This window comes from Lactuca saligna, chromosome 7 (genome assembly GCF_052625555.1).
Source record: "Lactuca saligna cultivar CGN05327 chromosome 7, ASM5262555v1, whole genome shotgun sequence".
In the NCBI taxonomy this organism is placed as follows: Eukaryota; Viridiplantae; Streptophyta; class Magnoliopsida; order Asterales; family Asteraceae; genus Lactuca; species Lactuca saligna.
This window is the reverse complement of record NC_136423.1, coordinates 182,997,829-183,008,727: the sequence shown is the minus strand read 5'-3', so window position 1 is coordinate 183,008,727 and position 10,899 is coordinate 182,997,829. Positions and strand designations below refer to the sequence as shown.

The 10,899-nt window shown below is 36.7% G+C and overlaps 1 protein-coding gene across 1 annotated transcript; it reads left to right on the top strand.

Moving 5' to 3' along the window:
* Positions 1-5,510: 5,510 nt before the first annotated feature.
* LOC145004965 (uncharacterized) lies at positions 5,511-9,172 on the top strand. Its single transcript, XM_078964000.1, has 7 exons — positions 5,511-5,891; positions 6,195-6,238; positions 6,335-6,501; positions 6,587-6,978; positions 7,408-7,787; positions 8,027-8,434; positions 8,575-9,172. Exons 1-7 carry the CDS (start codon positions 5,615-5,617, stop codon positions 8,851-8,853), a joined length of 1,947 nt encoding a protein of 648 aa, XP_078820126.1. The 5' UTR covers positions 5,511-5,614; the 3' UTR covers positions 8,854-9,172.
* The last annotated feature ends 1,727 nt before the right edge of the window (positions 9,173-10,899 follow it).

Genomic DNA, 10,899 nt, shown 5'->3' with positions numbered 1-10,899 from the left:
CCTGTCATCCAATCCTCCGATTTAGGTCATTTTTGCCCTTACCTTAAGCATTGAGGACAATGCTTGTTCTTAAGCTTGGGGTGGGGCATTTTATTTTCCTTTTATTTTTTCATGCATTTTTAATTAGGTTGCATAACATTTTAGTTTTAAGCTAATTTTCATTCATTTTTTTTAATTCCAAAAAGATTTTATTTTCTTCTTTTTCACCTTTTATATTTTTGCATAACATTTAGATTAGGGCATTAACATTCATGCATTTTTGTTGTCTGTTTATTCTCATCTCCTTGGATGCCATGGAACAGGTTCATAGTTATTGTATCATTATTGGTCCAGGATCTTGTTGCTATCTCACCCATCGAACTGAGACCACTAGCTGTAGTTTGGGATTTCATACTTGGGATCAGATGTTGGTAACTTAAATGGGTAAGTGATCATGGCCAGGTAGTTTTCATGAAGAATTATGCATACAATACTAATGACTGTAGGATATACTATAGCAATGGATGTCTTAGCCTTGCGGTCACTACCGCCGAGAGGATCACACTTGATCATGTTTGAACCGTTAGGATGAAGCACTAGTGCTTGTCCCCGAGTAGAATCCATATCCAGTCTTTTTACATCACCATATCTTTTTGCGATTTTCTTAGGATTTTAGAGAAGTCTTTTAGTCCGTATGTGGACAATTTCGTTATTTTTGAATATATATATATATATATATATATATATATATATATATATTCACAAATTGGAAGAGGAGCTTACATTATATCTTTATGCTCCACACATGGTCATTTTCTCGCTTAGACCATTCGGATTATATTACTACCCTTTCGGTTCCACTTACACACTTTAGGAACCAAATGTTGAGTCAAAGGGTTGTTATTACATTACCTTCAAGTATGGTAGCATTTAACAATATATATATATATATATATATATATATATATATATATATATATATATATATATATATATATATATATATAATAAATAAAATAAATAAATTAAAAAAATTAAATTAAAAAAAAATAATAATAATAAATGGTGTGCAGACAAATTCCCAGCTGCATAAATCTGAGAAGGGTGACCGGTTCAATTATTGAACTAAATTTTCTAACATTTTGGTCACCCGGCGTTTGATATTCATTTATTTAGGTATGTTTTATTGTATATAGATCGAGTTGTTTTTCGCAAATTGGTGATGTTAGGGAGACTGTCGAGTCGGATACTACGGGAGGTTTGGGCCAACACCAAGTGAATCGATTCCTACAACGGTGCCCGAGCGATTAAACCTAGTTACACATGAGAGAAACCGGCAAATGTGAGATCAGAGTGTACACTTAAAGAAGAGCTCCACCCGAGCCCATCCAGCTGCTTTCTCCCTACTACAGATATTCTTCATTGTATGCATGTTCCATTGAGGCTGCGACTGCTCATCCCTCCTTACTCACTTAAAGGAGTTGTCTTGGGTGTGGTTTATAGTTCCATTGTCATCGGATGAAAAATTCGTGAGGTAATAGCAAGATCAATTCTGACCATGTTGACTAACGGGGATCAGGTTCTACGGTTCTATCAATTCTTTTTATTTTCTTAGGATAGTTCATCCCGAGTTCATTTTAGTCTTGTCTTACTTGAGGACAAGTAAGGTTTAAGCTTGGGGTGATTTGATAGTTAGTTTTGTTAACTTCTTTTCATAGTTTATTTTATCATATTTCATTCATAATTTAGATAATTTCCATGCATATTTTTCTTTTTGTTATTTTATGACTATTTCGGGTACTTTCGAATCTTGTGAGCATAATTGCAGGTTTTCGGGTCTAGCGGAGCGGGAGTGTTCGGGGCGTATGGGAGGCGATGAGATTTGGTAGACAAAAATGATGTTGGGCTTGATGGGTAGTGGAGATGATGCATGGAGTGATCTTGATGATTATTTGAAGGCTTGGAGAGAAATAAACTTTAAATTTGCAAGATGCGGGGGAATATTCAAGCGTACGTAGATTATTAATCGGGCGAGTTCACGAGCTTTGGAGGATTTGGAGAGGTCAAATTGGGCTTAAAATGAAGAAAAACTTGAAGATAATGGGCTAGGAGGTGATTGGATTCGATCTGGGCTAGTGGGATATGCTTCGGAGGCCCAAAATCTCAAAGAAGCCCATGTCAGGCACCACCCGCGCAGCAGCACGCGGGTCGCGCAAGGCTCTGCAGGGGTAATTTCGGAAATCCATTTGGAAGGATATTTGAGGAAGGTTGGTGCCCATCTTTTGAAGACTCTTAGACATCCGATTTTTAGAGATTCTCTCTGGAGTTTTGAAGACTTTTGAAGGCCAAGAACCCTTGAAGAACATTATATTTATTACCTCTTGATTCTTGCTTAATGTTTGGTACAATTTTCTCTAACTTTGTTTCTTTGGGTTTAGCCATGCTTGGCTAAGCTAATCTTGGTTGACTTTTGGTTAATCCTTTGAACTTTTGTTGAATGTTGAAGAATCCATCAACACGTTCTTGAATCTTTATGGGAATGTTTTGTGTTTTAACATCTTATCGTTACTTGTATGTTTTAGCTCATGAGTTTAAATGTGTTTGTGGTGATTAGTTGGCTAATTTCTTGATTAAGTAAAGGATCCTCAAATTAGCAAGCAACAAATGATTTTTGTGTTGTTTTTGCTTCACACAATCATAAAAACATTTCCTCCAACATGGTGGTGAAAGCATTTGACCCCTCTTGGATTTGGTGACTTTTTAGTTCTTAATGCTAGTTGACTTTCACTAATTACATGTTATTTGGAATTAGTGACTTTGACTAAGGAAATTGTTATGAGCTTCTCTAGCCATTTCAACAATTAAGAAAAGTCTAGGTAATATCAAACTCCTTGGATTACTATAGCCAAATTAAGGATTTAAATCAAAGTATTGCACCATTGGATTATAATGATATGTTCATCAAAAGTCAAAGTGAGGAAACTTTAAGTCAACCTTCTCTCCCTTATTGATTTTACATCAAACTCTTATTTTTGTTACATTTGTCTATTTAAATCATAGTTAATTATAGTTTGTTTCAAGTGTTTCAAAACACCAACCCCCCCCCCCCCCCCCCCATTTTATATTTATTGTCATTGTACATGTATTTTTACAAAGAGATTTTTTTTCATAGAGTTATAAATTGAACCAATCTCCGTGGATTCGATCCCTTTACCACTATACACTATTTTAGTGTGTAATATTTAGGGTTATTATTTGTGTTGGCCTCGACAACCAGCAGGTGGTTTTATTGAAAAACTTAATTGGAATAATGCGTTGTTAGAAGAAGAATAAGTAGAGGAGACTGTGGGTGCTCATGAATGGGATCCTTTTTTCTCTAACCCAAAACAACAAACTTGATCATAAGTGCACAAAGATATAAATTGGGTTATACTTCTTCTCTTGAAGAACTATGATTCTTGATTACTAGTTGTTGATTTTTTGAAATGACGAACATGAACTTAGACATGAATTGGAATGGTGGGTTTTTGATTTTTGGAATGGAGAGAGAGAGAGAGAGAGAGAGAGACCTTTAATATTAAATAATATATATATATATATATATATATATTTAAATAAGGGCAAAACTTCAAAAATGGTCCCTATAATAGTGAAAAGACATAAATGCCCTTCACTTAACGGTCAAAAGTTAACGGAGTTAGCGAAAAGGACCATTTGTTAAAAGTTTTGAAACCACAGGGACCATCTGTAAGGTTTTTTGAACTTAAGGACTAAACTTGATATTTTCGAAAACCACAAGGACCATTTTTGAAGTTTTGTCTTTTTTTTTTTTTAATTATAATTTTAATACATATGTTTATAGGTATTGTTAGATTGTTAGAAAAAAATATGGTAAATTACACCATTCGTCCCTTGTGCACATGCCAGAAAACGTGTTTAGTCCCTATTTTCAAAAATTAACTCGGACCGTCCCTCGTTCGTTTAAAACGTGCACGTTTCGTCCATCTGGACATAAAAAGACCATTTTGCCCTTATTTATTTCTTATTTATTTTTCTTCTTATTTGTTTATTATTTTTAGATTAAAAAAAAGAAAGAAACAATAAATAAACATACATGAACCCACTCCTCCCCGGTTCCCCCTCCTACGTATTCCTCTACCTTTTGTCCCCCATTCTCGGCCACTCCCAACGCCGACGAAGCCCCATCAGCCCCACCTTCACCTTCACCCAAATGCGATAAACCAAAATCGGACCAGTCGATCTTTATCCTCCTCCAATCGCCTCTATCAAACCCTAGAACTCAAGAAGGAACTGTACATGGAATCATCAACAGCACCACCATCACCGGTGGAATCATCAACAACACCATAATCACCACCACCATCTCATATCTCCACTTAACCCTAAGTCGCCTCTCGTTTTAATTGTTCTCAACTTGCAGCAAATTAGAAGATCGAAAAGAGAGAAGTAAGTTGCGATTGATCCTTTCCCCAATTTCCTTTCTACTTCTTTGAATTTAATCGGTCATCTCTCTCACTTTGTCTCATAGACTACTAGCACCTCCTGCAATCACCACCGGTCATTACTCAAACCTAAAAAAATGAAACCTGAACCTGCAAATGAAACCAAACTAAACCGTAAACTTATAAATCGAAGATGATAGAGATTTAGATCGGAGAAGCGGGTTCTGATCGAACCAAAAAATCTAAACACAATTGGTGCAAATCAGAATTTTCATTCTTATCATACCTTGTTCGAATGGTGCAGGTTGTACGAAGGTGGTTCCGACTGTGGTGGGTTTTCCAATTTTGAAGGTATGGTTTAAATTGGGTGTTGGTTGCGGTTTGTGATGATGAACATGGGTGCAACAAGGGTGTCCGATGGTGATGTAACCCGAAAAAGGAGGAGGTAGGAAGCTGGTGGTGGGTTTTAAGGTGTTATAAGGTATATGTTTGATGAAGAAGGGTTGAATTAGGAAGTTGGCGATGGATGTATGGTGTTTGAGAGATACAAGTGGTGTTCATCCGATGATTTGTTGGGGTGGGGGCTTGAAATGGGGCCATATTATTTTTTCTTTTATTTTTAAATTAAAAAATATTAATTATAACATTAAGTAAAATGGAAAAGAAATATAAAAGGGCATAATTGTCATTTTAGGTCTCGCAAGGGATGTAGCTCGCAAATTAAAACTAATGACGGATGTAGCATGCAACTATTAACCAAATGAGGGACGTTCCGAGTTAATTTTTGAAAATAGGAACTAAACACGCTTTCTGGCATGTGCACGAGGGACGAATGACGTAATAGTTCAAAATATACTCATTCCGAACATATTGTTCATTTAACAAAACGCAAAAACTTATATAAGTTTAATTTTATTAATATCCCTAATTTTTTTATAAACATCTTGGAAGGCCAATTAAATTGATTACATGTTTTGTATTAAGGGAGGATTGAAAGTTTGAATTCGTATGATAAATATTCATAAATTCAGGATCTTAAAAGATATTATTACCCTTTTCCGAGGCAGTTTTGATTTAGGCAAAACCGCCAATCTTCCCAATATCATTCCCCTTTCAGTCGCCCATTATTCCCCTCTCTCCTACGAGCGCCTTGTTGGCCTCGCTTTTTCACCATGAGCGGCGGCGGCGTCACTAGGGTTTCGATTCCGCACAACGCTCGGAAGGTAATTCAAGAAATCAAAAAGACCATAGGATCCAAACACAGCGATGAGTTCGTGTACACAACGCTCAAAGACTGTGATATGGATCCTAAGGAAGCTAGCCGGAGATTGAAGATGATTCATGATATCATAGAGATCGCTGGGAAGCACAACGTAGAGGATGTCTACACAATGCTCAAAGACTGCAACATGGATCCTAACGAAGCTGCTCAGAGGCTCTTATATATCGGTAAAAAAACCCTAACAAACTGTTTTATCTTTCTTTCAGTAACTGTTTGCATGTCTAAGATAGAAGTAACATAATCACTGTTGTAGTGTCTGTTTCAACGTATGCAGCTGAATCAGGGTTCTTATATTTGATCGATAGGCAGTTTTGGACCTATCCGCACTGCATTGTGTTTTCAATCATTTAATTCATAACTTGTTTATGTATTTTTAAACTAGTTATATTCGATGTTCTATATTGCGAGACTTTTGACCAGCTTATTTTGCTGAAAGTTATAGTTATTGACTTATTGCTTTGCCTTTGCAGACACTTTTCATGAAGTTAAAAAGAAACATGATCGGCGTAAATCTGTAAGTTATGCAATAGATTGGGCTTTCGATACAAAAACCTTGTAGTTTTCTTGATGAAACGACAACTCATTAAGTTGTTTCTGCTATTTAATTCAGATAAGCAGTGATACGTCTGAAGATTATAAACGGACACAGGGTAATCAATGGCGGAGAAACTTGAGTTCAGGGAAGGAATATGGTGTTACTAATCGCCAAGAGAGGGTTTCAAGGCAGATCATTCCAGTTGATTCTGGAAAAGTAAACAATGGTGCACATGTGGCAAAGTAAATTTCATCCCCTGCACCTATTTGTTGTTGCTATTGATACATTTGCAGTTGTAAATTGTAACTTTCTTTACTGTTTTTGCAGTTCTGTTGCCAATGGCAATGGTACATTGGCTGTATCTAATGGGAGCTACAGTGATAAGGTTGCACTTGCACCTGAATCATCTTCTACTTCAGATATTGTGGTGGTTTCCTCTAAGAACACTTGTGCTGTTGGTACTATACAATGTGAGATTGTAAAACGCAGTGGCTCTACTAAATCAAATTCCAGACTTCCAGCTGGAACTGGAATTAAGGTCAGTGCTGATTCCATTCCGGTCATTGTAGAAGCTGCAGATTCTGACAAAGTAAGACAACTAAAGTCTGATGTAGTTGAAGGAATTGAGATCTCTGAGTCTCTGAAGCCTCTTTCTTTATCAGCTGTCAGTCCCAATCATGATAACCAGCCTCCTCAATTATTACATGAGCCTGTAAAAGGTAATATTCTTGGCTGAGTAGCTTTTTATTCCTTGATGGTGTTTCCAATTTTTTTCTTAAAAAATTCATGCTAAATATGTATGGTAATATATGTTTTGAACTGGGTGTAAACATGAATCATATAGTTTCAGATAGTATTAGATTGAATTTGCCTTACTTGATGTTGGGTCCCACCAGATAACAAAACAAAATCAGTAGGAACCCAACTGTTTTAATGGCTAGTTAACAAAATCACAATTAGTGAATAAGAGTAAGTTGCTGAAGGGTATGTCTAAAGTTACAGATTGAGTTCCTTGTGAGAAGTTTCAACCTTTTTCCTTCCCATGGTTTCATATAAAAAGATAGAAAAATCGTAAGCAGACAAAAAATGATAAACAACAAAGTAAAATATTTTACAAGTTATTGAATGGTGTTATAAGTTTGTTACAGTGAATGGGTGTGAGCATAGGGACAATACACATTGGATCCGTGAAGAAAAATCAGAGTTGAAGGTATCTGGTGGTGGTGAAAAGGCAAGCTATCAGGCTGTTATTTTCCCTGATCATCTCCAAGTCCCTGAAAATTTTAAAAGTCAGTTCACATTTGGAAGTTTGGATGTTGTCCCAGAAGCTTCTTCTTTAAAAGAGGATGACATCTCATCTGCTTCTGCTTTAAAACATGATGAGACAAAAAAGGTGGAGGTGAAGATGATGATGCCTCCGTTAGGATTTCAGAATCCAGTGTTTCAAAGGGACTACAGTTTTGGTTATATGCCACATCTGATGGGCCCGGGCCCACATTTTGTACATGTTGATGTACCTGAGCTCCAGGCAAGTGGCTTTTCATCTCTGTGGTTATTTAATGACATAGATTTCATATAATATATGCAATGCAACAAAACAAACTATCTAATTAATAGCACTAAATTTCAAATGTTGAGCTGAACCTTTTTTACCGATTCATGTGTTATTTTGGTGTAGATATACATGTTTTTGATCCTTATTTTACATTGTTTATAATAAATAAATAAATAAATAAATAAATAATATATATGAATGCATGCATGCAGAGTCAGAGTGGGAGTGGGGGCTCTGTGGTTACATCTGGAGTAGGTCAAACACAATCTGCAACAGTAGGAGTAGGAGTAGTAGCACAGCTTCCAATATCATTGTCCCCACCACCTCCTCCTCCTCCTGTTTTTCCCTATTTCAGACAAGTATTTCCAAGTTATATCCCTTATAATCCTTATTTCCCACATTTTTATTTACCACAAAATGCTCACTTGTTCAACCATGCTCATGCTCATGGTGTATTCCCTACTCACCAACCACCACCTACATCAACACCACCACCACCACCACCACCTACAGGGATCAAACTCCCTGTTCCTCAGCTCAAACAAGGAAGTAATGATGAAGATGTTACTGTTTCTCAATCTCAACAAAAAGACAGCAACCTTCACCCACCACTTCAACAGGTTATTTTAGTCACTTTTCTTGTTTTAATGAAAAAAAATTGACCGGTTACTTAAATATAACAAAACCCCCCCTTTTATTTATTTATTTATTATTAATCAAGCAATATAATGGGTGGTTTGGTTGTTATGTTTACATACAGATACAGGGTGAAGTTTGGGGTAGAGAGGTAGTGCCGAATTATTTTTACAACTTTGTTCCTCAAGCTCAAGCTCAAGCTCAAGGACATGGGGGTGGTGGCATATATCAATATCAGTATCAATCTACTTCTACTTGTAATGTACAGCCAGGGATACCACTTCCACTGATGTATCAATCTCAGTCGTCTGCTACTACAATCGAACCACCACCTCAGCATAACTGGAACAACAACACATCGCTGCCACTGCATAGAGATAGAGACAGACAAGTTGATGGATGATCAGCTTTTATTATTTCGTCATATTCAGGTTTATTTTTGGAACAACTGGAGGCCAAATAGAATTATATTTTCGGGGGATGATGATGATTCGACTAAGACTAAGACTAAGACTGACTGAGTGTATATATACAAAAATTCCCTGCCTGCTCTGTTTAGACTTTAAGACTTTAGACTTTAGACTAGACCATGTTCCATACAGACTGAAAATTTACAACTTGTCACCCGGATACACACCCACCATTACCATTACCATTAACATCAAAATCTTTTTCATTTTCTTTGGAAGGTCATCATAATATTATATCTTGTTGCTTTTTCTTTTCCTTCATCCCACATATTTATTGCAATCCAACCAACACCATTTAAATACCCTCCAAGGAGGACCACACATGTCTTGAATTCACATAATAGCTTCTACTTGCCAATGTAGCTCTTCAGACCACCTTCAAGGCTTGAAAAACCTTGATTTGTAGCACAATGTGTGTGGCTTCGCTACAATACCAACAAAATCAATGGCAAAGACTCTCCACCTTAGTTCCACATAGGATAGTGGTGTTGCATCTATTTTTAAAGTATGGACAAGAATTGAGAGAGAGAGAGAGAGAGAGAGAGAGAGAGAGAGAGAGAGAGAGAGAGAGAGAGAGAGTTTGCCACGGTTGAAGTCGCAAACAGCAACCCTTACCACATCCACACCTACTAGCTTACTAGGAGCTACACTCATTTTTTGGATTTATTGTATGTGATGTGAGTTGGTTGGTGGAAAAGATTTTGATTTTTGGCTCACCGCATAGCTAAACCTCCGGACCTATGAATGGCATAGATGAGAATTGCATTTGCAGTGGAGTTGTTTTAAAGGACAAGACACCTGGTGACATTAAACTTATCAAGAAAATTATAGTTATTGGTCACATTTTCCAGATCAACCTACCATCAAATTAAAAACAACCCTAATAACAAAACATCATAAATTGTATAAAAAACAACAAAATTGCAAAAATGGTCCCTGTAGTTTATTGAAATCTGTTATTTTTGTCCAAAAATTTTGTTGCGAGTTTGATTTTATTTTTTTCTGAAATTATTATTGTTATTATTATTATTAATGATGTTGAGTTTGCCCTTGGTATTTTATAATTTATTTATTTTAATATTTTTCAAACTAAAAGAAAAACAAAAAACAAATATTCCCAACCCACCATTCATTCTTAAGTACATTGTCTACATATCAGCCAACCATTATTGTCGGATCACTACCATTACATACAAGCTCCCTCAGCCTACCAGACCACCCTATTCATCGGAGATGCCCCTTTTCGCCAGACCATCAACATTACCACTGATGACATAAATCTGAACATCCGACACTGGATCTTCAACGTTCAGTTGCATCTACGTCGCTGTCGACGACATAGATTTGAATGTCGTCGTCGGAATCTCTGTGTCGATTTGAACTTCATTGCCTTTGTAACGTGTTTACTGAACTCCGCTAGAAAAATATGAACCACTACCACCACTTACCGAAACGTCGATCTGAAAACCCTTGCCGGAACATTGTTGTTTTCACATGAACGCCACCCTTTTTCATTCTAAACTTTAGAAAAAGCAAATATCATCACCACCACCACCGGTCGGATGAAAATAAAATCCACCAATTTGTTTGTTGAAGATAACCATCACCGACACCACCTTTTTCGTTTGATGAATCATACCATTCTCCAAATTCGAAGCGTAAACTCTTCCCATGTCATTGTCTCCATCTCAATTATTGTAACTAACTGAGCGATCCGATCCTACAAATCCTTTGTAGAGTCTCGTAAGAGGTTCATGACGAACCGTACTCTTGCCTCCTCCGAGCAAAAGCTAACGTGAAAAGCACCTTCCATCTCCGAAATCTATCATGTGCTAAACACTTGATTCCTTTTCTGACATGCATTTATGACAATGTCAATTATGCTCTTAGATCTTGACTTTCCAGGTCCTACAACTAATTGTGCAATTTCACACATCTCGTTGGGTACTACAACTAGTTCCTCCCTAATCATTGTAAGA